Source organism: Passer domesticus, chromosome 6, assembly GCF_036417665.1.
Source record: "Passer domesticus isolate bPasDom1 chromosome 6, bPasDom1.hap1, whole genome shotgun sequence".
NCBI classification, from domain to species: domain Eukaryota; kingdom Metazoa; phylum Chordata; class Aves; order Passeriformes; family Passeridae; genus Passer; species Passer domesticus.
The window spans coordinates 24,939,000-24,965,939 of NC_087479.1; the positions used below are offsets into that span (position 1 = coordinate 24,939,000).

The 26,940-nt window shown below is 39.2% G+C and overlaps 1 protein-coding gene and 1 long non-coding RNA gene across 4 annotated transcripts; one reads left to right on the top strand and one right to left on the bottom strand.

Annotated features, from left to right (window-relative positions):
* The first annotated feature begins 1,884 nt into the window (after positions 1-1,884).
* On the top strand, positions 1,885-17,971 carry MBIP (MAP3K12 binding inhibitory protein 1). 3 transcript variants are annotated; one of them, XM_064423930.1, is made up of 9 exons: positions 1,885-2,048; positions 6,359-6,478; positions 8,163-8,375; positions 8,474-8,570; positions 10,059-10,124; positions 11,802-11,954; positions 14,418-14,515; positions 15,849-15,887; positions 17,029-17,971. In XM_064423930.1, exons 1-9 carry the CDS (start codon positions 1,926-1,928, stop codon positions 17,134-17,136), a joined length of 1,017 nt encoding a protein of 338 aa, XP_064280000.1. In that variant the 5' UTR covers positions 1,885-1,925; the 3' UTR covers positions 17,137-17,971. The 3 variants fall into 3 exon arrangements, with proteins under 3 accessions (XP_064280000.1, XP_064280001.1, XP_064279999.1); XM_064423929.1 differs by having other exon boundaries at positions 1,886-2,048; positions 17,026-17,971; XM_064423931.1 differs by lacking the exon at positions 10,059-10,124 and having other exon boundaries at positions 17,026-17,971.
* On the bottom strand, positions 17,874-25,221 carry LOC135302911 (uncharacterized). Its single transcript, XR_010364463.1, has 3 exons — positions 25,180-25,221; positions 21,236-21,315; positions 17,874-19,800 (listed from the first exon to the last, which is right to left on the bottom strand). It is a non-coding gene; the product is annotated as an uncharacterized LOC135302911 (long non-coding RNA).
* Positions 25,222-26,940: the final 1,719 nt, after the last annotated feature.

Here is a 26,940-nt window from a genome sequence, read left to right on the forward strand (position 1 = left end):
TGTATCTTTCTGATATTTATATGCTTACATATTTATTTTTCATTTGAAATGTTTTTTTACCTCAAAACAACCTCTGGCTACAGGTAAAGATAACGTGCTCAAAAGCAAAGGAGAGATCTCAGGTCCCCCAGTTAGGAAAGCTACACGTACATTGCTAAAGCAGGACACATCTGCTCCATCCCTCCAGGAAAGCTGGAATCTATCAGGTAGGTGAGCACTCATCACTTGAAGTTAAAAATTGGTGCAAATGCCTGGACTTGTTCTGTCTTATCAGGAATTCATTCAGGACAAACTGTCTCTGAGAAGCAACAAGCAATGCCAGGTTGTTACATCTGTGCTCCATATTCTGCTCTGGCCAGCAGATCACTCATTAATTCAGTGTTAATTCAGTGTTGCAGTGCTGGTGGGGAAGGGGAAAGGGCAATGTACTTTCCTTTATTCTTGAAAGCTTCACGATTTGATCCAAATGACATTATTACATTTGGCAGGGTTGCTCCAGCTGCCTGCCCAGAGACAAAACTGCAAGAGGCAAGGTTGGTTGAAGCGGCCCTCGATCACAAGCTGGAATTAGTAGTGTTGCAGAAATGCAAAACAAAATTTCACAAATTTTCTTAACTGACTACCATCTTCTGTGCATGTGTTCAAAATGCTATTTGATAAAAGCTGTGTGTTTTCAGGAATTAAGTAAACTTCTATGTGTTTCAGAGCTTCTAAACCACAAACACATATTGCCTTAAGTATTTCAGAATCCAAAGAATGGTCCTCATCAACTGAATCCAAGCAAATGCCATCTAATTCACCCTAGAAAAGATATTTTTGCAAAAAGCAGACATCCATGCAATATATTTGAAACCATTAAACACTGAAGTCCTCTTTGGAACTAATTTGTCTCTGGAACTGAGCAGAGCTTTCTCTTCTTGAGTGTCCTCAAATGTTGTGGGTTGCTGGTGCTGAAAGCCTTGTTCAGTACCATTTATTTTCACCATATCAAGGTACGTCTTACCTGGAAAAGAACCCCCAAAACATCAGTCAAATAAATTCATCTGCCTTTCTAAACGTTTTTATTTAAGAATGTTTCAACATTTGTACATATAATGGCACTCACCATTTTTCAATGGAATAAAGAATAGTGGGGTCAGGGAAGAGAAAGAAGTGCAAAGATCAAAATTAGGCTATCAAAAGAAACATCAAGCAGGAAACCTTTGTAAGCATTTCTATTTACATTTCTTAGGAACTTCTACTAAATTTATTAGGAAAGAAATTTACAAGTAAACTGTCTTACAGGGAATAGAATTTTGCGATCCCCATAACCAAGAGTAGCCTGACAAACTTTGTAGTCTGATTTGAAAACAACCCCGCTGCAACCAGAAGAGTCACGGCTTTGAGCAACACGTATGAATGCAAAAAAGCGAAGGGGTAACCAAAGGCACGGCTGAAAGCAGGGCGGCAACGCGAGGTACTGGAATAACCACCGGCGCTCCTTCCCCCCGCGAAGGAGCCCCCGGTGGAGCCGTGCCCGCCGTGCCCCGCGCTGGCAGCGCCCGGAGCCGCGGCACAGAGAGCGCGGCAGCGCGCGCCCCCTCGGCGGCCCCGGGAGCGCGCGCCCCCTCGGCGGCCCCGGGAGCGCGCGCCCCCTCGGCGGCCCCGGGAGCGCGCGCCCCCTCGGCGGCCCCGGGAGCGCGCGCCCCCTCGGCGGCCCCGGGAGCGCGCGCCCCCTCGGCGGCCCCGGGAGCGCGCGCCCCCTCGGCGGCCCCGGGAGCGCGCGCCCCCTCGGCGGCCCCGGGAGCGCGCGCCCCCTCGGCCCGGGCCGGCGCTGCGGAGCCCCGCCATTGGCTGCCGTGCCTGTCCATCAGCGCGGGGGCGGAGCCATCGCCAGGCGTTCGTCATCGCGAGGCGACGGCGCGGCCGCGGCCCGGCCCGGTGTCATGGCGGCGGCGGTGGCGGCGCCCAGCCCGCTCCCGCCCGGCACCCGCGTTCCGGAGGTCGACCCTGCGGCCTCCGAGGTAGCGAGCAGCGCCCTGCGCTGTCTGGCCGGGCTGGCGGGGCAGGTGAGTGAGGGGCGGGCGGCGGGAGAGGTCCTGGGCGGAGCTGGGCTGGGCGCCGCGCCCGTCCCTCATCACAACCCGTCGCATGGGGGGCCCGCGCCGGGCTGGCTCCTGCTTCTCCCGGCCTGCGGGGCTCCTGTGGCTCCGGGAATAGGGTAGGGCGCTGGAGAGGACATAAGTCTGCCACACACAAGGGGGCTGCCTCTCTTCTGGGGGGTTTCGGGCTCACCTGGCTCGCCCGGGCGGCGGCGGCGGTGCCGGCTGCCTGCCCCGCTCCCTCCGGCCGGGGCAGCCCCAGGGTGCGTGGCTGCTGCTGCTGCTGCTGCTGCTTCCCTCCCACGGCCGGGACCGTGCCTTGGCCTCGCAGACGGGACCGCGGGTGCCACTTTCTAGTTTGATGGATGATCTCTTCCGTGGGAAAGTGCAATTTGCTTAATTGGTGTATCTTAATTAATTACTCTGAATTGAGAAGCTGCTGAACGCTTACAGTGCATTAGATCAAAATAAATGATCAGGAGCTTGAAGTTAGCCCTGCCTTGGTAATGGCTTGCTATGAAACACGCAGTGTATCTAAGGATCAGAATTTTTAAAGGTGCTCTGCTCTATGGTACTTAAGTTGAAACACATACTTTATGTTTAGTAATGTCTGTGAGTTGTGTAACAGATGTCACAGCAGTGGTGGAAGGCCTTCATCAGGAGAAGGTTTTAGTAATAAACTTATTTATTGCTATAAACAATATACAGATTATCTTTCCACTGTGGAAACATTTATGTAGTTCTGTGAAGGCAGTAAAAGCACGCTCTTAGTTCAGGAGTTAGCAGTTTGAAGGTTTGGGGGCAGATGATGAGCAGTATCTGCAGGAGCTAGTGTAACTTAATGCATGTCTGGTACAGAAATGGGCTCTTAGATGCAGAGCCGCTTTAGGAGTAGCTGCTGGCTGATCTGAAATGATTTTTTAGAGTGTTTCACCTCTCATCTGTATAGAATTCTATTCTATTTGCTTCTCTCCTCCAAGTATGCTAGTAATTGTCTCTTTTTTCAAATAAATGCAACCAAAATTAAGGGCTTGATAATTCAGGCACTTAGTTAAGAGTCGCAGTTTTCCTGTCTCTAAAATAGATACAAAGTGCTGTGGTTTTGAACAGGAGTACAGCACTAAACAGTGTGATGTCCCAACACAGCAGGCTCACAGGATTACTGAGGCATGAAAACTCTCTGTTGAGGTTTGAAGGCTCCTTAATTCTTCCTGGTGAAATGAGTGTGATCAATGAAGAGCTAGTGACTGTGAGTTTGTCTGAGTGTGAGGACAGCACTGTGAATGACAGTAGTAGAACACATCAGAGAAAAGTTGGAACTCTTGTACTTATGAAAAACAGAAAGGAGACTAAGGGGAAAGTTTCCTAAGCTTTTAACTAGGATATTCATCACAAGTTTTTAATTGTTTCTAAACTACATTCAGAACTGTTACTTTTCCCTCTTGATTTAAGCAGCTTATTTTTTTCTCTGAAGCTGGCTCTACAGCTAGCATGTCACTGGAAAGGCCCTGTGATTTTTTGAAAATAACTGGGTGTGCACAGACCATTGTGAGAGAATTCTTTAGAGTTGCTACATCCCCTCAGTAGAGTTGCAGTAGCTGTGCTGCAGAGTATAATTGTCTTCTTTGGTGTCTGGAGTGTCTTCTTTCCATGACAACAGACACATTTCAGTGTCCAGTGCACTGGTTGGATAAGGATCTGGTTGCTCTGTCTTAGCTGTGAAAGTCCTTTTAGTTGCTCAGTCCTGATCCTTTCTAGTTGCTGAGTTACACACTTGTCAGCCTCTGCTTGAGTTCTGACAGATTTAGCTGCTGTGTTTTACCCTCATGGATTCTAGCAAACGGTCTTGCATTTTTGACTGAAACTGCTGATCCCCCATTTCCCTTCTATAGAGATGACTGAGCATGTGCCAAATTGTTAGCAGTCACAGTTTGATTCATTATAGTAGTTTAAGTTGGTTTTATGCTGGTAAATTGGGCTGTAAGCAGGAATATTTCTGGCACAGGAATTTTTTTACTGGAGCAATCAGTGGCAGTACGTGACCGGGAGGACATCTGAGAATAACAGCTCTTAAAACCAATATAGCTGATCCTGAAAAGTTCTTTAAGAGTCAAGTGATAGCCAGTGTTTACATAAAACAAATTTCAAAGGGCTGAAATTACATATGATCCTGTCAATTGAATAGGCTGTGGACTTGTAATTAGTCAAAGGCTTTGAAGTTATCAAAACACTGAATTTATAAATCTTTTTGTCACAGTTCTAATAAGTACTAGGATGTAAAAGACTGAGAACTTACTCTATTGTACTAGAAACTTCTGTTGATGCAGGAGGGGTTTATTCTTGACTTTTATTTAAAAGCAGTGTCTTTGAGTTAAAAATATGACTGGCTTCTAAATGATTTTAAGTTAGAAGTTCTGTTGCTTTTTGTGCCTTGAACCACCTGGACAGGAGTTGTCCATTATGATACGAAGGTACATATCAGCTTATTCTTTTTGAAAAAGGAGGCTTATTAGGAAATTGTAGTAACACTTCTATTTTGTTTCATTTGGGTGACTTAATCTGCACCTTTTTTACCTTGTCACTAGACTGTAATACAGCATATAGGAGATGTTACTTTAGATACCTTGGGCAGAAATATGTGCTTCAGATGATCACATGCACAGGCTTAATTCCTATAGTAAATTTTATTCCTACTAAGTTCTAAATACATTCCTCATTTTGAAACTTCTTCAAGATTAGTATATCCTAGAACATTACTTTTCCTACATCCTGTGTGCTTAAGTACTAAACAGGGATACCCATTTGTGAAGATTATCTAAAATACATTATAGATCCAGTCAGACTCTCTCCTTTGCTATGTAATTTGGGAGCTAACCCTGAATTTAGCAAGGCTGATCTTTCACTAAAGAAGGAGGATTCAGGTTTATAATCCTTTACAAAATTGTGTTAATGCTGAGATTTGAAACTAAGGTGGGACAGCTTTGCCCTCAGAGTGATGGAGGCATTTCTTGTGTCCAGTTCTCAGTGTTTTGTACACTTGGTGGTGGCTTCAGGACATGAGTGCATATGCATTTTGTGTTCTTGTTTATAATGTTTGGTGCTGTTAGAAGTTACATGTCTTTAGACCATGAGTTAAAGGTCACTTCTGTCATCTTCCTGAGGTACCTTTTTCAGTTTCCACCCCCGCTCTTCATTGTAATGGAAGGAGTGAGGAGTAGATATACAAGTAGGCATATGAATTGGGAATTCAGTGTTGCAAGCAGAGTACCTGTAGGTCATCTTGATTTCAAACAAGAATTTTTTCTGTATTTAGCATTTGGGGTCTCACTTGCAGGATGTTTGGTTGGAGAACACCCTTCTTAGCTTTGGGAAATGAAAGTGATCATCTCTAGAAGATCTTGAGAAAAGCTTTAGTGTAACAAAAAGGGCAAAGTGGGGTGTGAAAGTGTGTTATCCCATTAGAGTTTATTGACAGTCATCTTTGTATTAGGAAGTGTATTTATAGCTTATAGAAGACATACAGTTCTTTTAAACAATACTTCATATTTATTATGTGTGTTTTTCTTTATTGTCTTGGGAGTTAAATATTGCAATTCCTTGGCAGTGAGAATAGACTGTGGCAATTGTTCATTTCAATGCATATAAAGGAAAATAGTATGATTTGAAAATAGGTTTAATATGGTGCTGTGTAATCTAGAGTTTGTTAAACTTTGAAATATTAAAAAATATATATTTCTATGCACTTATTTTTACTAAAAAGCTTCCTTAGGATTATCAGTAAGTAAAAATTCAAGAATGTGCCATGGTGTTACATCAAGACAGGGTCATGCAGGCATGGATAGTCTTGCAATCTTGGAATAAAACACATGAACTTACAGGAGACTGCTGTCCTGGGTCATGTTTCTTCATGCTGGTGGTTCTAGTGTCCATTAAAAGAAAAGATAGTGTGAGTGATTAACATGAACAATATGCTTTCCTACATAGACGTTAATTAAATAAAGCCAAGGACTGAATTAATACAATGAAAGCATGATAAGTTAGTAAATAACTTTTAATATATATTATATATATTTTAGAATAGACACTACAAATACTAGGTTACTTGGAAAGTGACAGCTACTTGGACTATAATTAATATCAAATCTTTCCAATGTTCTCATCTAAAATTAGGATGGGTCTGTATGAGACTGAGCATGATTGTTGTCTTGTAGAAGTCTTGTGTACTTTTTGATGCTAATACATGTAATATAATTTTTTATTGTTTTGCCCTGTTGAAGCTTAATCTTGGAGAGGATATTGTGAAAGTTGTAATCGATTGGAGCAAGCTTCAGAGCACATCAGCACTTCAGCCAGCCTTGCTCTTTAGTGCACTTCAGCAGCATATTTTATGTTTACAGGTAAATATTTCATGGGACACATTTTTTGTCATGCCTTGGTAAAAGTGATCAACAACTAAAAGTAATCTCAACTGTGAAATTCCAATAATTTTGTTCTTATATTACTGTGTTCAATAAAAAAGGATTGAAAAAGTGTTAAATGCTTGGGATTCCACTATGCTCCATAGGTACTCACATTTATGGATTTTTCAGATTGGTGGTGGGAATAGCCACTGGAGGTGAGCAGGCTGAATAAATGCAGCCTCATTGATTTCTAGGCTTGCATTGTAAATGTGACACATTTCCATCTATGGTGGGTTATAATTAAGCAATAAGACACGGCAGGTGTGTGTCATGCTATGATAATGATTCCATGCGTTGGGTGAGTTTTGAGGCTCATAGAGTGCTTTCAGTGGTTCAAGAAGTGGCATTATCCCAGCATGACACATCCTGGAGTGTCTTACTGCAATTAAATATATTTTCAACGTAGATTTTTTTTTTTTTTTAAGAGTAATTTCTTTGACATTAATGTCTCATCTTGCCAAGTAGCCAGTCACCATTACTGTCATTTCTTTTAACTATTTGAAACTTTCCAACCCTGCCAAAAGTAATTTAGGTGCATGGCAGGGAGGGTTAGCAGTTTGTCAGCTGGTAACTGAGCAGTGTTTTGACCTTGATAGTTCATATGTAAAAGATGGGATTTGGGTACTACTATTTTGCTGCAGCTAGTCAATTAATTATTTGAGGTGCCTAGTACTGAGAGGATGAAAAGGGAAATTTCTGTATTTTCTTGTCTGTTGGTAAAAGAAAGACCCTTTGTTTTCCAGACATCCACCAGATGTTTGGTGTGATGAGCAGAAAAAGACAATATGCAAGATAAATACAAATAAAATTTACATCCAACATGTAAGAATGCTGCAAGTGGGAATTTGATTCCATTTCAGAAAATGTGACTGCTAAAAATCATGTTGTCTTTAAAAAAATTAAAATAATTTCTAGAGAGGAAATAAGCAGTGAAATTCAGACTAGATGAAACTGATGGAAATGAAAAAGAGACAGGGACATATATGTGTACTGAGGTTTTGATGTTACATTGTACGTAAGAGTTCCTGCAGTAAAATAAGCTTTTTTTCTGCCATAAATGTCAGTGCCTTTTCTCATTTAATTTCATGAGCTAAGTAGATAATCAACTGTGTCAAGCAAAGCATGTGTTCATGATAATGCCTATGTATTTCATGTCTGTGTTCTCTCATTCACTTGGGCAACTAGGGTTTCAAGTGGAGAATGTAGTGCTGATGTGATAAAGGCTTTACACTGTAAGAGCACCGGATTTCATGTTAAGGAGGAAAAATACTAAGCCTTACTGTTCTGAGTAAGCATTTGAATGACATGTTAATTAAGTGGCATTGATGCCAGCAATTGAAGCTTTGATTTAGCTAGTAACACAGGAGTATGGGCAGATTTTCATAGAAATTTGGAAGTTTTCCTCTACAAACCTCTAAAAGACAGGTCAAAAAGGTCAGAATTGTGGTGTGCACAATATTTAGAAATTCTTTTTAATCTTATTACTGTGTTCCATCAGAGGAAGATGTTGTAATTCCCAAAATTATTTCCATTAGTCTGGAAATTGTAATAGTACTTGTCTTCTTGGCTTTAGGACTTTTGGACTTTTTTTTAACACTAATACACTGTTTTCTTTGTTCAGCCTCTCTTAGAAAAACTCCAGTCATTGATCAAAGAGGAAAATATAGGCCATGTGGAACCTGGAGGTAAAACAGAAAGCCAGACAAGTTTAGATGTTTATGATGGTAACAGTCAGGCTGAAGAAAACTATGGAAGTTATGACTTGAGAGATGTGAAGGATGCTCATTTTAATTTTGATCCAGAAGTGGTCCAAATAAAAGCTGGAAAAGCAGAAGTAAGTGATTTATGAGAGTTTAAAAACAGAAAAATGAAAGACCTTTCTAAATTTTAAAGAATGAAATAGATACATGCCATCATGTTTATTCCCTGCAGATTGACAGGCGGATATCAGCCTTCATCGAGAGGAAACAAGCCGAGATCAATGAAAATAATGTCAGGGAATTTTGCAATGTTATTGATTGTAATCAAGGTAACTGGCTAGCCAGACTTTCATCTTCATAGTAATTTAAGTGGGGGGGGGGGGGGGGGGGGTTTGTTGGTTTGTTTTTGGGTTTTTTTTGGTTTTTTTTTTTTTTTTTGTTGGTTGGTTGGTTTGGGTTTTTTTTGTTTTTCAAAAGCACTAATCTATATTTAAAACAGAACTTTTTTTCAAGAGTAACTTTGTTTTAAAATTTAGAACTTGCATGTGCAGTGCATATGTCAGGTAGAAAAATAAATTGAGTAGTCACTGGATGACAATGTTTAATGCATCCCATAAAAGTTTATATTTATGTTAATTTTAAGAACTGCTATCTTAGATCAGATGATTTTTAGCTATTGTTCCCAGCGTTTTAACTAGATGTTCTCCAACGTAAATGGATTGCAATTCAGAAACGTCTTGTGATTTGCATATTCAAATTGAAGTTAGTTTAGTGCTAGTTAAATGACAAAGAAGTGGTTTTTACAACGAATTTGAATTACTAGCTACTCAAAATAACTTGTTCTTTTTAACATTACTCACATTGTAGTGCAATTGGCTGTATCTGTAACCAATCTTAAATCCATCTGGCAGACTGGATCCCATTTGCAGGATCAGTAATTGTAGCCAAATGCATCTTGGAAGTTAAGACAGTTTTACATACATAACTACATAAGTAGTACAGAGATATTTTCTAAGTACCTGTGAACCTACATGTGCATTGTCTCTGAGGAACTTAAGCTCTTAGAGATCAAAGCTTATTGTTCAGTAAGCTTTGTAGAGAGTTTAACTGCTTGAATGTTAGTCAGAATGCAAAGGACAGCTGAAGTTTAATAGAATATGCTAGATGGTGAAATATTGTTTCCCAAAATTGTTAATTATGTACAGAAGAATTGATAATAAGGACTGGTCTCATTGTTCAGGTGTAATAAAATATGTGTAGAGCTTTGGTGAAATGAACAGAGATTTCTATGGAAATAGAAGCATTACAATAAATTAAGGTGGTCCATACTATAGGTTTTATGGTTAGGAAAATGAAAGAAGTCACATGGATCAGAATAAATGCAGAAATGTTTAGGAAAGAAGGCTGATGAGTAGATCAGTCAAAAAATGGGAGAGTTTCAGAAAAGGACATAAACCAGAATAACAATGGTTATTGGTCTGGAAAAAAGGCTTCTATACAGGAAGAAGGAAAGAAGTTACAGAGAAATGCAGTGAAAAGAACCAAATAAATTTGGTCCTGATCCAGTAAACTTCTATTTACACATGTGAATACATTTATATGAGTGACTTATCCAATTAAAAGCAGTAAATCCATGCAAGTGTGTGAAACTATTAATGAGCAAGTGTTTATAGAATGAAGTAAATATTTCTGATTTTTTTATTGTTTGGAGCATTTTAATTAGATTTGTTTAAAGCATCAAAGTTGATGTTGGTTAGAATATTTTCAATTATAAATACATAATTTGGACCTTACTTGTTATATCATTATTTATTTAGAAAATAGCTGTGCCAGAACAGACGCAATTTTCACACCCTATCCTGGATTTAAAAGTCATATAAAGGGTAAGCAACTTTTTAATACCCATTTAAGTGTCCAGATATAACAAAATGAGTAAGTTTTTGATATCAGAACTTTTTAATAGAATGCTCAAAAATGCAAACTTAATGTATTGGTTTTTTTTTTTTTTTACTCTAGTGAATACTTTTACATCTTTATTTATGTCTTCAAGGTTTTAAATCCTTTAGCTGCTTCACTAAATTAATGTTTAGGCACTAAAGACCAAACAAAATATTTTTGTTTTGGTCTTTAGTGCCTAACCATTATTTTCATCGCTGATAGGAAATGTGGAAAAGATAAAGCAGGACAGGGAAGCTGAGCAATACCTAGTTTTTTTCTAAGGTGAAACCATCAATAAGGAATTGAGATTAAATAGGATTATCTTCTATTTTTCATTAGTTGGTGCAAGTGTATTGAAATAGAATATAATTTTAGGACAGTGGAAGTTCTAAGATTTATAAGAAGTGACAAGCTGGGGAATGAGTTTATCACTGCACTATGTTTTGGAAAGGAATAAATAATATAGAAATTATGTCCAGCAGAAGTTGTGTGTAAAATATTGGTTGTTCATCTGCTGCTCTCTAGGTGTACCCAAGTTACCCTTTAGAAACAAACAAAATACCCAAAATGAGGATGAAAGTAACCCTCTTTTGCATTTTTGAGAGTGGTCATGTTCAGTTATCCACTTGATATTGGTCCTAGAAGTCAATTATTTTGAGTTATATAAATTAGAATAATAGTGTAAAGCAAAATAATAAGTATTGAAAGGTATGGTGAGCTAAGAAGGAAATGGGAAAGTGAGTTTGATTGTAGAATCTTTCACAAAGAACCTCTGTCAATAGTCACTGTTTTTAACTGAGTGCTAATTTTTTGGTTGGATGGCAGCATAATACAGGAAAAAAGGGAAGTTTTCACTTCAAGGAACAGTTCATAATTGAAATGTGAAAAACACTTAGGAATTGGAAGTAAAACCAGCATAAATTCAAGCAAGAACGTAGCATGTTGTACTATCGAAGGTGTATGAATGTAGGGTGGTGTATGAGTGTGTGTGCTTCAGCATCTAGAGCTGCCAATATAGTCTTTAAATCTGCAGTATGCTGCAGTAGTTCTATGAGGAGAACTTAAGAAATTACTCTGATTTCATGAGAAGTGAGCAAAATCTTCTGATGAAGACATGGCTAAAAGATAGTCGTAGCTGCAGCTAAGAGTCACTAAAGCTTTTATCCAGATGACAAAAATTAGACTTCCTTGCTGAGGTTTGTATTGGTTCTTCAGTTGTGTACCTCTCCTCATCTTCATGTATTTATGATGCTTCCTGTAATATTGGGTCTGGCCTCCTCTTTGCATTCACAACAGCTCTCATGTGCAACTGCTGACATAGATACCAAGGTTTCTGCTATTTATCAGCAGCTGATGACAAATTCTTGACACTGCCATTCTACATGAATGTATGAGTAATTCTTTTGCTTTGCATATGTAAAATTCAGGGATTTTGTTAGGTTTAGTTACTTATGCAATAAAAAGAAGAAAATGCTTTTACTTGAACTTTTCATCTTACTTCATCTGCAAGACTTCTGTGAAACTGATTTAACACAGTTTTTTGTGCTTCAGTATTTTGATTCTTTTAGTTAGATCTGCTTTGTGTTTCATTTTTATGTGAAATTTATTTTGCCTTTACCTAGTTTCTAGGGTAGTAAATACGTATGGACCTCAGACTAGGTCTGAAGGAATGCATGGGTCCAGTCACAAAGCCAGCGTACCCGTGCATGATTGTGGAAACCAAGCGGTTGAGGAGAGATTGCAAAACATTGAAGCACACTTACGGTTACAGACAGGTTTGTATGATGTTATCATTTTGACATTGGTGTGCCATTTTATACTACAGTCATGATTACTGTGGTGAAACTGGGCAAGTCTATAAAAACTGATGCTGTAAAAAAGCGGCTAGATCCACTGAATGGTTTTGTTCACCACAAGTATAGTGGTCTAGTGTTTAGTGTTTTATGCCCAAAATGGAACCCAGGTTTATGCCCAGTTTGAGATGCTGAGTTAGCAAATGTACACTTTATGTGGTGGCAAATAAGAGAGAGGCACATCAGAACAGGATTTAAAATAATATGGAATATCTGGAGATTGAGGTTCTCCATAACCACTGGAGTCCTGCCTTGACCCACTTAACAGGAAAAGCTGAGTTTAGGACTAAGGGCTGCTTCATGGACAACTTGTGGGCTGGTGGTAGAATCAACAAAAAGGATTACATGAAACCTTTTCCTAAAGATGAAAAATGTTTCTTGAAATAACGTTTAGGCATAAAGCTTAATTCTCAGAATGTGGGAAGCCTGTTGTCACTACTTCTCTTTAGGCCTGCAAACATGAGTCCATACCTTTCATTAAATAAATGCCATAGCTGTCAGGCTACTGATGTTTTTCAGATAGTTGCTTTCCTCACCCCAGCCCTGGTTTTCCATAATATGGCACTGAGGCACAATGAGGCACTTACCAAGGAGGAATTAGTATTTTTCTTGAAAATTATTTTCATAACAGAACAGAAGCCAAATCTCCATCTACTTAAGTGAATTTTCTACACAGGACATTGCAGACACACTTGATTTTTTTTTTTTTTTTTTGTCTTCTGAACACTGAATAGATGCCAATCCCTTGTCTTAAAAACATTTGGAACATTGACTAGACGACTAGATTCCTGTGACTGTGTAGTGGATTAAAGTTGTCTGGTAGCAAGAAGAGTAAAATATGCATTGATACTGTTGAGGCAGCAGTCAGAGCTTGATGCTTAGCTCTATAGCTGTCTCAAAAATAAGCTGGCTTTTGTGCATAGAAATAGAATTTGAAAGTGGCTGGCCAGCATTAAGGTTACAATGTGTAACTTTGGAGTTTATGCATATTAGGGACAATGATTGGAGGTAGCTAAGGAGGGTCCTTGCTTCCAGGTTATGCCTCTAATAGGTGATAAAATTTTGTTTGAAGGAATGGGTCAGGTAAACTATAGTATAAGTTAAGAAGATGGAGACATGCAACACCAGCTCAATTCCTGTTGAAATCAGCAGTCATGGGGAACATCTCAATATTATTTGATGTGTACCCCAGCAGCTGTGCAAAAAATTCTCATCTGGGCAGGTAAAATGCCTTCACTACCTGTTCCACCAGTTTTTGCTTCCAGCAACAGAAAGAGTTAATCTTGACTTGTTGGCTGTTTTTCAGAACAGCATCCAGTGCTAGTACTGCTCTTTTCCCTTTACATTAAGAGAAAGCAATATTAAGAGTGATAGTTAGCCAATTTAATTAGTAGGTGCCGAGTGTTGAGTAGAGAGCACAACTGAAGGAGTGAAGCTACCTGCACAATTGTTTCTTTGAAGGGAGAAAATAGATGAATGGCAAAAAAAGTAAACCCAAGCCCTATATCAGTGCTATTTTAGTCATTTGTGGAATAGAGCTGTCTTGTCTAACAGACCCAAAAATAAAAGGAAATGGGTGTCAGAAAGTAAAAGCTTGCTATGGCCTTGGTTGTCAGTACAGTTCGGAACCAGATTATCATTTAAGTTGGAGTAGCCAGTACTTAGTTGTGATAAACAGTTATTTCATATAGAAATTCATTATAGATTACTATGGAGTGCAAATAAGTGCTTGCTAAGACTGATCTGATCAGTTCCATTTTTACATGAAGAAACAAGCCCAAGCTGCTGTAGTATAGATGAAAACGAGTTGGGATTTTTTTGGTGCTGCTGTTTTTGTGGTGTGAGTGGGTTTTGTTGTGAGTTTTTTTGTTAAGGTTGTTCTTGGATGAGCTTGGGTCTTTTTTGTTTGTTTGGTAATTTTTTGGATGGTTTTTTCCAGACCTCTGTTACTCAATACACACATTCCCTACACCTGTTCTCCCATCGATGGTCAAGCAAACGCTGTTCTTGTGACAAGAATGCATGTGTGGTCTGCCATCCTATCTGCTCTCTCTTAATGCTGGTGTCAGCTTTGAAGTGACACCATTTCATGACCAGTGTATTGCAAAGAGTGATCATTAGTTGTTTCAGGGACCTTGACAGACACACTTCAGCCAACTACATGAAATTGCCTTACTGCTTTCATTGACTACACTGGCTCATCAATCAGGTTTTACCCCAAATCATATTAATTCTCCTTCCTTTATATTATCCCATCCATTTGTTTTGTTCAGCTACTGGTTGATAGCTAATCTTGAAGAATTCAAATGTCAGACTTGCAATCTTTAGTTAAATAAATTTTTAAGCACTTTTCCTGATCTCTTTGCATTACTACTATGTATTTAGGTGGTCCAGTACCAAGAGACATTTATCAGAGAATTAAGAAGCTTGAAGATAAAATCCTTGAGCTGGAAGGACTGTCTCCTGAATACTTTCAATCTGTAGTAAGAAATTTTCTTACCTTCTTTCAGTATGTCTAAATGTATTTATTATTTATGCCTTTTGTGCTTGAATCTTTGATGTACAGAGAAAAAATTAAAACTCGCAGGACAAAAGCTTTTAATAAACAACTCTGGCTTGGTGTAGTGGTTATGTTACATTTGGACCATCTAATCAAGTTCATATTTACCTAATTTCTCACTCAAAAGAGGAAAGTATCTGTTGGGGGAAAAAATTGCTGCCACCCAAGCTTAATTAATTTGTAAGCAATGTGTCAGAAAGTTTGTATTTGTCCCCCTTGCCTTAAGATCTGAAGTGCTTCTTATGTCAAGAAAATTGACTGAAGTTTTGATTTTTCATACAAATCATTAATGGCTTGAAACAGCTGAAATCATTTGGGCTTCAGTGCATGATCTGATTGCTAACGATATGTGAATAACTTCCAAAAGGATGAGAGAGTAAAGCGTTTGAAAATTGCTTCATGTGATTCTGTGACTTAGTTTTCTTTACTTTTGGTTTTCAGGCAGAGCTCTGTCCCTCTCTGAATAGTACATCTTAACCTTCACTCACCAAAGGGTATTAGGACAAAGAGAACATTAGTTGTTACTACATTAGGCTCTGTTTGACTCCAGAAATTTCTTGTCTGTTCTCTTGCTCTTCTTTCTCCATGTAACAGTAAAAATGTCTCTTTTACTGTCGATTGCAATTTAATTTATATCTTCTCCCTTGAGACTAGCCAAAGAAGAGTCAGTTAATAAAAATCAATAGCAATAATACACATTTTTGTTTAATTTTTAAAATTTGTGTTGGAGACCAGTAAAGTTCTTTTCTTTAAATTTGTGAGGCTATTCCTTCAAGTGGCTGAAAACCAGAAGTTAAAACATACACTTTCACAAGCTGAGATTTCTATTGAAAATGCTTTAGGATCTCTAGAATGGGGATGAAGGAAAAAATTGTGATGGTGGCAATAGTAGTGTTGCACAGTAATTAGCACATTTTAGCTGAAGTTTTGCATAAATATTGGTGTGGATATAGGCAAATTTTAGGGACGAAAATATTGACAGTTTCAAAAGCTCAATTCTGTCTGAAGGAAGCTTCAGTTAAATTGATAGTTGTTGACTGCCAAGTGTGGAGAAGCTTCAACAGCTTCTGACTGCTCTCCAGTAGTATTTCTCATGATCCAAAGTACTTAATTATAAAAAACGTTTCTTTAATCCATGGAATGGCTGTCAGTGGGTGTTTTTTATACTTTAAAGACTCTTAACAGTATTGTTACAGAATTATTTGTGGTCTTCTGTCAGTGCAACATTAAGTCTGTTTTGATTGTCTTTTCTTCAGAGCTGTTCTGGCAAGAGGAGAAAGGTTCAATCTCCCCATGTAAGTGCTATTAACTCTTGTTTTTCTTAAGTTTAGAATGTTTTGAGTGGAAAGTAAGCAGGAGTTCTGTGAAGCAAGTATGTAAGTTCTCAGAAGTAGCTCCATCAGTATTGAATAGCTTGCTGTCAAAGAGAGAAGGACGGAGACAAAAGGTAATGGATGTTAGAATGAGGGATGAGTTTTCTAAGAATACATACTAGGGTTTTCACCAGTTAGGAGGATGATTGAATAAAACAAATCTACAATGCTGTTAATCAAGCTGAGAGTAACAGGCAATTTCTGTATTCTAATCAGCCCTCTATTAATGTCTTCCATTTTTGTTTTGTTGCATAGTGGTTTTTGCTGATTTAAAAATTATTTTTCAATTTGCTTTATTGGATTATGAAAAGACAAAAGTTGAAGTGGCTGGCTTGGCAAAAGTACTGAAGAAGGGCCCGACATTATAGCTGATATTAACCTGTCAGTAAGACTTGCCATTTTCACAACACCATCACATAAGGGAATGCATTTACCATGTGCCTGTTAGGCCACAAGAGAGAAGTTATTGGTGCAGCTGGGACCATGGCTGGAGCTTTGTCTGCTCCTTGCTATCAGCCTTGGAGACAAATGGACTGGGAAGAATGGGATATGGGCCATCTGAGACTTGAGAAAGTAGGCTTGTTCAGGAAAAAAAAAGTCCTGCATAGGGTGAAATATTTTCATAAAAAGGATGATGACCAGCTTTTGTAAGAAAACATAAAAAAATTATCAGGTTACATGGCACATAGGAGCTTGATGCTGGGCAGTAGCAAAAAAGTCCCTTTAGCTGTAAACCCAAGTTCTGCAAAACTTGGGTTTTAAGTAGTCTCATCCAGTGTTTTAACATGAAGGGATTTCTTAGGATTTTTTATGAGCAGACTAAACAAGCATCTAATAAAAGTAGCATGAATGTATTGATCCATGATTAGGACTGACTTTCTTGCAAGTTTACATTCTTTTTCCTTTAAATGTAAAAAGGCAAAGACTAGATTCAGACAATTCTGCAGAAGTAGTTCTATCACTTAGTACAATATGCAGTGACCTCAAGTATCAAGTGATAAACCACTTCTCTAGCAATTACAAGATGTAAATGATTGTGATTTTTATTTTGTTCTTTTAGCAGAGCTATTCACTGGCTGAACTTGATGAAAAGATCAATGCTATAAAACAGGCATTACTGAGGAAAACAAAGGAAAGCAAGTTCAAGGAGGCTGAGCAGCTTCTTCGATAAAAGTGTTTTCAGAATCCTCAACATGATTTACACATACCTAAACCATAGACCTGAGCAGTGTTCATCAGAAATGACTAGCAGTGAAGACAAAGCATGCGTATAAGCTCCCTTTGGATGATCTTGAAAGCTTTCTTTCAGAGTAACTTGTTTAAAAGCAGCCTTATTAATGAAATAGTTACTTTAAAATGAAGACTGTTTCAGGAATGTCATTCTAATAATCCGTTCCCTTCTGTTATAAAGGAGGACTGCAGCATTGTTTGTATGTGAAATGTCTTAACCTGCACACAAAAGCTTCATCTCACGTGTTATTCTTGGTGACTAAGTATTCAAAAGGACTATCTTTTGGATACTGGTCATGTAAGTAGTTTGCACAGACTTGTGAAATTCAATTAAATACTTCCTCACAAATACACTGACTTTGGGAAAAAATAATTACCTAAATCTTGCAGAATGCATGCTTACTTGTGGCGTTTTTTCTGTATTTGTCACTGTTTTCACAGCTGTTAGAAATGCAGCAAATTGTATTTGTGTGACAGGTGTTTATGGAAACGCTATAGGTGTAAATAAAACAACTGTTCTTCACTTTTTCAGTGTCTTGTGGGAATTTAAGTTTCATAACATGTTCACAAATAATGTATTCTAACAATCATCCTAGAGGAGATTTAGAGGAGCGTGCCAGCAAGGCATCAACTTCCCTTCTGTATGCATGCTTACATGACTGAAGCATGGATGTAAGCTTCAAATCTGACCTTTGGCCAGACAATGAAGTGAGATTGTGTTGTGACTTTTTGTTTGGTTTTGTTTGTTTTTAATAAACCATTTTCTATTTATATAAGTTCTGTTTACTGTCTGTCATTATTTCAGTTTAGAAGAAACTTAAGTAGCTGTTACTGAGAGAGTTTCATGTAAACTGCTCTGCTTAGAGCAGTCATATTGCTGATGTCCCTGTATTAGTCTCCATGACAAGTGTTGTGAACAGTACTGACTTGACACAGCCTTTGGAGAATAGTAGGTGTTTCCTGTGACCTCGTCACTTTATCCAGAATAACATTTGTTGTAGCAGCTCTAGCTAATGTTTCTCTGGAGATGAACCAGCAGAGATGGGAGAGAAGGCTGCTTGAGCTCTTGTCCTGGCTCCAGGAAGGATGGCAGTATGATGGTAACTTCTAAGGTGCTGCTTGTCCTTCCAGGAAGAGATCTGAGTGCCTCAGATAGAGCAGTGGATATGAAGAGGTAGTGTTGCAGTTGAAGATAGTTGTGTGCATTGCATATCAGTACAGTAACCTACAGAGACAACTTTTGTTATGAAGCATTGCCATTGTTGAACATCCTAACAGGATGTTTTATGAGGGATGTTTTGGTGAAGTAGCACAGTAAGCTGCAAGTTTCTTACTTCAGGTGGATAAGCTTTACTTCTCTTTTGGTCCTCTGGCCCAGGAGCCATAGCTCCAATGAGTACAATGTATAGTTGCTACACCACACACTTCAAACTGTACTTGAAAGAGTGGTAGGAGGTGGTTATAGGGCCAGGAGGAATGGCCAAAGGCATGTTGCTTTTAGAAAGCAGCCTCCACTCATGTGCATCATAATACAAGTACTGGTAGCACATGGTGGCATCATGAATAGCTGAGGGAGCAGCAGCAGATGTAGTCTGATGGTAATTTATTAACCCTATATAATTATCAAGTACATGTGACAGACAAACTTGATAAATGTTATGTGGCATTCATCTTGCTTTGTTCCTAGTCTCTGCCATTCTTTGGTTTCGAGTTCTTACTTTCTGGAATGCTTAATGCCAATGTGCCTGTACTGCAAAAATTCAGGGGGAATTGCTTTGAGCTGAATGTTAAATGTCCTTGGCAGAGGTCTGCCAAGCTGTTGGAAGCTTCCCTTCCTCTGCCTGTATGACTTTATGTGAAGAGGCATCGAGGAACAGGATGCTTTTCTGTGGTTCAGTGCTACTGGTCTTACCAGTTTATCTTTCCTTGCTTTTTGTCTCCTTGGGTTTTACCTTCTGTGACTAAGTTCCACTATCAGGACTGTTTCTGCAGAAAGATGAGCTCTCACCACAGCCCCGTAATAAAGTGGATGCAGGTTTGAGTTCTTACACCAGAACTTTTTCCAGAACTACACATTCTCTTGTTCTTCTCTGCATCTGAAACACTCCAGTGCTTGCTGATAAGTGCAGCTGCAGTACTGTAGTCTGAGAGGTAACCAAAGATTAAACAAAAGCAGAGGAAGTACTTACTATCCTGTTGATGTGTCTCAACATGTAGGCTACTGACTGAGAGTAGGGGGTGGGTACTGATGCTGACAAAGCCTCTCAAATGTCCACTTGTTGAAGGTGAGACAGACTTTAAATAAACAGCACACTTGCTTGTGAGCCTAAATCAATGAAGAATCTGCTTTATGTTAATTATTTTAATGGCACTGGATTTGTTCATGGACTGAGATATCATCTTACAAGAAAACCAGAAGAAAAGTTTCTCAAATTACTTGCAAATTAAAGAGCTTTGGATTGACAGGCAGGGAGAATGCCTGTTGCTGTACAATAGACGTTCCTGCCGTGATGCAGACAAGTAGAGATGTCTCCACAAAAGCACTTGCATTCTTTCACAGGCAAACTTCAGAGAAATATACTGGTGCACTCACACCCTTCCATCCCTGAGAGAAATGCAGCAGATGGAAGCTTAGCAAGAATCAGAGGAAACCTGAGCCTCTTGCCATCAGGCAGAAGGAGGGGACCTAAAAGATGGGAGGGATTGGAAACAGGTCCCTGTTTGGAAGGCAGGAGAATGCCCTACCAGCCTCTCTTGCCATCTCAGGTGTACTTCTGGAATTGGTATGAGATTCTGGAACTTGATAAGCAAATGATAGTGAAGGAGAAGGTCTACCCAGGGGCTCGCCCAGAGCAAGTCAGTCAACCAGACACATTGCATCCATGGGTTTTAAGAAAGAAAGAATGGTAATTGTTGTAGTGATTTCCTTCTTAGGGAAACAGGGCCCTGTGTGCTGTCTGGATCCATCCCAAAGTCTGCTGCCTCCCTGGGGTTCAGGTAAGAGATGTTACTAGGAGATGAGTGACATCTGATTATTACCCACTTCTGATTGACTGGGTTGTCAGTGATGAGGCAGAAGAGAGAAGTTCTAGGGCAGTTTAAAAGGACTTCAGGATGCCAAGATAACTGATTGAAGGGATAGGAGCACCGGTGGTGTTTCCCTCAATCCCTTTACTAACAGGGAAGAATGATAAATGTGAGCTTTTGCCTTTCCAGTTTTCACTGAAAAGACTTAATGGCATCCTTGTACTCTTCCTGAGCTGTCTGCCCCTTTTTCCAAAGGGTATAAACTCCTGTTTTTCCCCTGAGTTCTAGCAAAAGCTCCCTTTTCAGCCAGTGTGGTAGTCTCCCCTGCTGGCTTGCCTGTGAGCACATAGGGACAGCCTGCTCCTGTACCTTTCAGATTTCCTTCTCATAGTATGCTAGCCTTTAAGCCACATGATAATCAGGTGGGTTCTCCTGTTTCTTTTATCATTCTTCCCTGTTACAATCCATATTTGTGTTACACAGTATTAATTCTGTATAGAAGGTGTTCCCATTTGGGAAATCTTGCACTGAACATAACTGCAACCAATTGCAGGATGATATATCACAAGGTTCCGATGAAATTCTGTGAACTTTTCCCTCATATGCCCAATTAAAATTGAAATGAAAATACCAGATAATTAGGAATTGCATTGTTTAATTAACTTACCCAGAACAGGGTTAGCATTGTTCTAGTGTACAGATATTGCACATTATCAAAAACTGCAACCTTACTGTGCTGTAAACTCACTGGAAAAGTGAGAATGACCATTATATGTATGTCCTGCTGGAGAGAGATTGCAAAGCATTCCAGCTTGCCAAGGAACTTGTCTGAGCTGTGTCTCTGCTGCCCTGGTGTTTGCAAGGAGCATACTTTGAAGGAAATGCTAAATATCCCTGTAGCCAACCAAGAACTGAAAGGATAGCTTTGTTTCCAGTGCAAGAACTCAGACTTTTATCCCAGCTTCAATAGATAAAATTCACATATAAAATTCTGTCTCCTTATTTATTCTTACCTGAAAGCTGATCTATTGATCTTTCCAGGTCTTGTCAGAGTCCAACAGCCTGTTTCACACTGCACCTCAGTTATTAAGGGCTTCCAGTTACAAGACGAAAAGGATAATTGTACAACACTGTAAATTTAGCATTAATTACTTGAGGAAAAATGTATAAGACCATCACTATTACAGCAAGAACATTTGTCTCACATTGCTGTTTAGCACCTTGTGCAAGAGATGTAGTAAAATACTGGAGCTCATGTTACTGTGCAGTTCTGCAGTGTGTGCATGATCTGTTTCCTTGCTTCAGGCTCCTCTGAGTAGGGAACGATTCATCTCTAGGAGGCTAATTTCTTACAGTTGAGTGCAGGATTTTAATAAATAAACCCAAAAGTGAAGTGCCCTTTTGAACAGCCCTCATATCAGCAGGTAATATCAGTAATTTAGAAAACTCAAACCATTCACCATTCTATCCAATGTATTGTGATCAGTCCTGGATTATTTATTTATTTATTTAATACATCACAATTTATCTCTTGTTTTAATTAAGACCTTACAACAATACTGAGAAATTTTAACCCTGGAATGCTGAAAATTAATCTTTTGAAGGGTGAGCAGTCAAAATACTGAATAAAAGTAAATTTTTGATTGATCAGTTTACAAATCATTTGCACTGGTGAGAATAAACAATGCATTTTCTACAATAGCAGATGCTGTAGCAGTAGTCATCTCTCTAGGCTTTCATTGAGGAGAAGAAGGCTTTGAAGGGGCAATAAAAAGTCTCTGGAAAGATTCCCTTACAGATACCTTTCCGTTGCCCCATAAAAGCGGGTGTTTCCCAAAACCCTTCCTGTTGAAGAGTTCTCAAATGCCCCAGGCTTCTGTAGTTGTAGCTCTGCCTTCAGCCACGCTCACAGGAACCCACATAACCCTCTCACAATTGCTCGCTCCCTCAAAGCATGGCAGAAAGTGGCTGAACTATCCCCAGCCCTGCGGGTTCCTAAGGATCCAGGCAACCTGTCCAGAGGGGCTGGGCTGCACACTGCCTTTGCTGCCAGCATTGCACCAGCCCAGGTAAGTTGCTCCTGTCTGTGATTAGGAAGAGGGTTTGGTGACATCTCAGATAATCTATCCCACAAGAGCAGTGAGACCCAAATCAATGGGTCTCCAGGAGTTAAGTTTTCTTGATGTTTCTTCCTAGGATATATGAATTTAACTTCTGACTTTAAATGCTATCTGATGGGGGAGAGGTGGGAGAACATACTGTAGAAAATCTAATGATTGAGAAACAGGAAAAGGGAAAGCACAACTTAAAACAACTACTTCTGCAGATCTAATGGAACTGCCTTGTCATGGACAAAACACTTAAAAATAACAATGAAAAGAATAGGCATTGTTTGAAGGTATTATTTAGAAATCATCTAAATTTTAAAGGTTAATTAGTGTAATTTACCCATCTTGATTATTAAAAAGGCTTATACATGAACAATAAACATAAGAGTTCAATCCATTTTATTTCCACAGTTAATTCATCCACATCTGATTAGCTTTTTATGACCATCTAATTGATTTGTAGAATTCTGTCCAGTACAGATGGGCTACTGTTCATGACTACTTTCATAGCATTTATATTATTGTTGCTCTGATTTTTATTCAAGGCCAAACAGAGGGGAATATAAGAGCGTGATGTTCACCTAAACATAACAATGACATTAAATTTCTATTTGGCTCTGAGACAAGAATAGATTTGTGGAGACAATCTACTATGAATACAAATAAGTTGTTTATACATAAATATAATAACATTTCTTACTTAATTATGAGCTATTTCACCGGTTCTACAATATGCTGTTACCAAGTTTTGCAGCAACAGGCAGGCTAAATCAATTGTTACAAACTCATTTGGCTCAAAACTAGAATTATACACCTACTAATGCTTGTGAGAGAAAAAAAAGCTATGCCTTTGTAGCCTGTTCTGTGATAATTCTAATAACCCTCTAATATGTAGTCTCTTACACAGCTGTACATGCACATGCTGCATTATTTCATATATAGTTAATATATACAGAATTTTGCGTTTAATGGAAACTGTCACTCTCCCTTGAGTCATCAAGGCTAGTGAGGCTGGATAGCTGCTTCCCATCAAGGAGTCTCATCTCTTCGTGAAAACACATGGCATGAGCAAGTCTTCTCCAAGCTCTGGCCTGTAAACTTGTCTCTTGCTCTGTTTTGTTTCTGAGACTTCTGAGTATATCAGGAGTAGTACGAAAGCTCTGCACTGTAGTTACCTTTATACAGAAGAACTGTTGTCAATCCAGATCCTGAGGCATCTAAACTACTGCCAGAATGAAGAAACTTCCCTTAATTTCCTACTACTCTAACCTCCACTTTATGTAGCTGGAGCTTCAGGAATGTAACCTGTGTGTGTATCAGCAAGAAAGCAAGATGTCTGCAGTGTTATTACAGTAATGAGTGGCATAATTTACACCGGTAATTTTATACACCTCTAATTTGCATGAGCTAACCAGATGCTTCTCTGGCCAAGAAGCTATGTAGTATCCAACAAGCTTAAATCCTGAACTACAGCCTTTGCACAAAACTCACAAAAGAAAGAAAATATATGGATTGTTGCCTTCATGTATGCATTAATTTTTCTGAATTTGTTGTCACAAGTATAGCATCATAAAATGAGAGAGGAAGGCAGAAAGAGCCATCTGTTCAATACAGACTGACCTACCATTGAGGGAAGGCAGCCTGTTCAGATTACACAGCTAAACAGATTCTACTGCCTCTAGCTTCAGTGACAGAGTGCAACATCACCCGTCCTGAATTATCTACCATGGTTTAATGTGAGACAGCACAGGAATTCCTCAGTGCAGCAGAAAATCTTCATTGACACATTGCAATGGTTTATGACAAAACCATTTATTACATTGTGGGAATGAGACACCTTCTCCCCTCACACTCATAATTGTTGATTAGTATATGTCCCAAACAGCAAAGGAGGGAAAATACTACAAAATTTCCCTTTAATACAGGACATGTGTATATGGACTTGTCTTTTAGCTATAGCAAAAATGTTTCACTGAAGGTCTCTAATGCAATTACAAGTCAAGCAAGCAGTTAACAGAAAAAATAGATATAGCAAAGGTGAAAAGCTATTTCAAATGCAATTTGAAACAAGACAGAGAGTCAACAAGAGACAAAGTGAGTTTGTTCCAGGTATTGGAGCTGCAGAAGAGAAGACACTTACCCAGCACAGATAGCTATACAGGTAGAAAAGAGACCAGGGTGTTACAAGATGTGCCAAAGGAGAGTGCCAGAGATTGACCTTGCAGGATGCTACACAGAAGGGCTGTTAGCACAGAGGAGATGAAAACAAAGAAAAGCAGTCTGACAGGAGAGGAAGGAACCAATTCTGGTTACGTGACTCTGACAGGTTGCTGCTGCTGCAGGTTGCACAGATACCAAGAAGTCTAAAGGTTATCAGGTTATTAAATGCATACAGGAGAGCTGTTTCTGTGCAGAAGAAAACCAGACTATTAGTCCCTCAGAACCTCTCAGAAAAAGGTGTTTCTGACTCCTAGCGACACAGAGCTCCATGATTCTGCCTGCAACAGCTACACGCTTCAGGAACCAATTTTCTCACGAGTAATATCAACATTGCAGCTTATACCAAGGGTTCAGGGTTCTTGGAGGATTAATTAAGAAAGGAATCAGCTTCACAATCTAGTTTTTATGGAGATTGTACAGGCATTTTTGTAACTCCATTAACTATTATTTATTACAAAATATTTGTTATATTCTTTTGCTATATCCTGACTATGTCAGTCATCCAAAGACTGCTGTGTGGCAACACTGAACATTACTTCCTTGTATCCTTCTGAGGGAAAAAAAATTTAGTACAGCAAGATTTAGAAAAACAAGTTTAGCAGGTACTAATCACCAAGAACATAGCATACCTTCATAGCAAGAAAGAAATCCTGCCATCCTTCTCACCCTACCCCAGAATGCTCCCTGTGACTCCAGCTGCTTTGTATTTACTTTAGTCACTCCCATTCTTGACAAGTTAGCTATGCAATCATGGGTTCCTTTCCCACCTGCTCTCCCTTGCTCAGATTACAGCCGTTGTCCTCCACTTTTTTGCCAAGCTTTTGGTGATCTTCTCATTATTCATTGCTTGGAACATATGAAAAATCCCACTGGGATAAGGGAAGTCCTTGAACTGCTGCCAGTGTGTCATTATAAGGATGACATGCTGGCCTCAGTTTTAAAGCAACACACCCTGGTATCATATGGGGCTCTACAGCTGAAGTCAGCAAAGACCTAAAATACAAGGGAGTAGAAACAATGAAAAACAAAGAATTCAATTAGACTAAACACAAACATCGATATTCTGGGAGAAAAGATATTATCATGGTTACAGCTCTCTGTTGAAATTTAGCAGGGACTGATCCAGTGCTTTCCCCACCCTCATGTTACTGGTGAAGCTCTGTGCAAGCCAATTGATCTTTCCATGTTTTTTCCCTTGGTTCCCTGTAGGTAAATGGGGATCATAAAAACCACCTTTCTGACAAGGCTGGTGTCATAGTGGATCAAGGAATGCTCAGGGTGCATTTAGGCCTGGACTTAAATGGTGCTTTCATTTAGGTCCTGCACTTAATATGGTACCTGGGACAAGAATAAGGAGACTTTTCAATATGATCTTTTCTTAGCAATGCTATGGAGTAAAGGCACCTGAATGTTACTGTATTCTGCTGCTGCAAGACTTTAGGTAAACTGGTCCTGCAGCTGAATCCAAACAAGCAGAGTGTTACAGCTGCTGAAACCGAAGAAGTTGGACAGAAGTCAGAGGTGTGCGTGCAGGCAGTTTCACCACGAAATGTCACAAGCTCCTTGAACCACCAGTGCACTCCGCCTTCCCTCGGGGGTCCCTGCCTGGAGCAGGCTCCTTCTCCTCCCTGGCCCCCTCCTTGGGCCAGCCCCACCACTTGGCAGCACTGCTCGTTCACTGCCCTTCATCCAGGTGGGTCCGAAAGCAGAAGCAAGACTTTAATGGGAAATCATCCCAAGCAGCATAGCAAAACTTTTGTTCTGATTTGAACCATTCTGTGTGGCTGCTTAAGAATTTATAATTATTCAGTTCCTATTTTTTGACCCAGAAAAATCAGTAAAAAACAATTTGGAAAAATGTATTCCCTTAGGAAAGCATAGTTTCTGAAAGCATTTCTTTGAAGGAAAATTAATTATCAGTCTCTCTCTCTCATCTTGATACTTTGATGTCTCAAAGAAAGAAACAAAAACAAAATCCAGAAACATATACATTGTTTTTATCTGTGCTTGTTTCACAGAAATAATGTTTTCAAATTGAAAGGAATGAAGGGGTGTGGGAAATATTGAAAAGTCATGAATCAATTTCAATCAATTTTAATTCCAGTATAAGAGGAAGTAATGCCACTTGTCCAAAACAAAGCAATCATTTCTGACAGCTAAATTTGCAAGAGATTTATTGCTGTCTGGAGAGAGGTAAAGCTGAATGCTTCCCTGCTTCTACCTCCTCATTAATTGACTCCCAGTGCTGTTTGATTTATTCTTGTGAAGTTTCTCTACATCCTCTGACTCCTACTTTTCTTCCCTTAAATCACACTCCCACACAAAGAGAATTACTTTTTTTCCTAGAGTTTTAACTTGAAACTTGGATTTTGTGTGCAGCTGTTCTATAA

Coding starts and splice junctions, on each gene's coding strand:
- MBIP (XM_064423929.1), top strand. CDS start 1,926: ATGGCGGCGGCGGTGGCGGCGCCCAGCCCGCTCCCGCCCGGCACCCGC. Junction 2,049..6,358: donor TGGCCGGGCTGGCGGGGCAG/GTGAGTGAGGGG, acceptor GCCCTGTTGAAG/CTTAATCTTGGAGAGGATAT. Junction 8,571..10,058: donor TGTTATTGATTGTAATCAAG/GTAACTGGCTAG, acceptor TTATTTATTTAG/AAAATAGCTGTGCCAGAACA.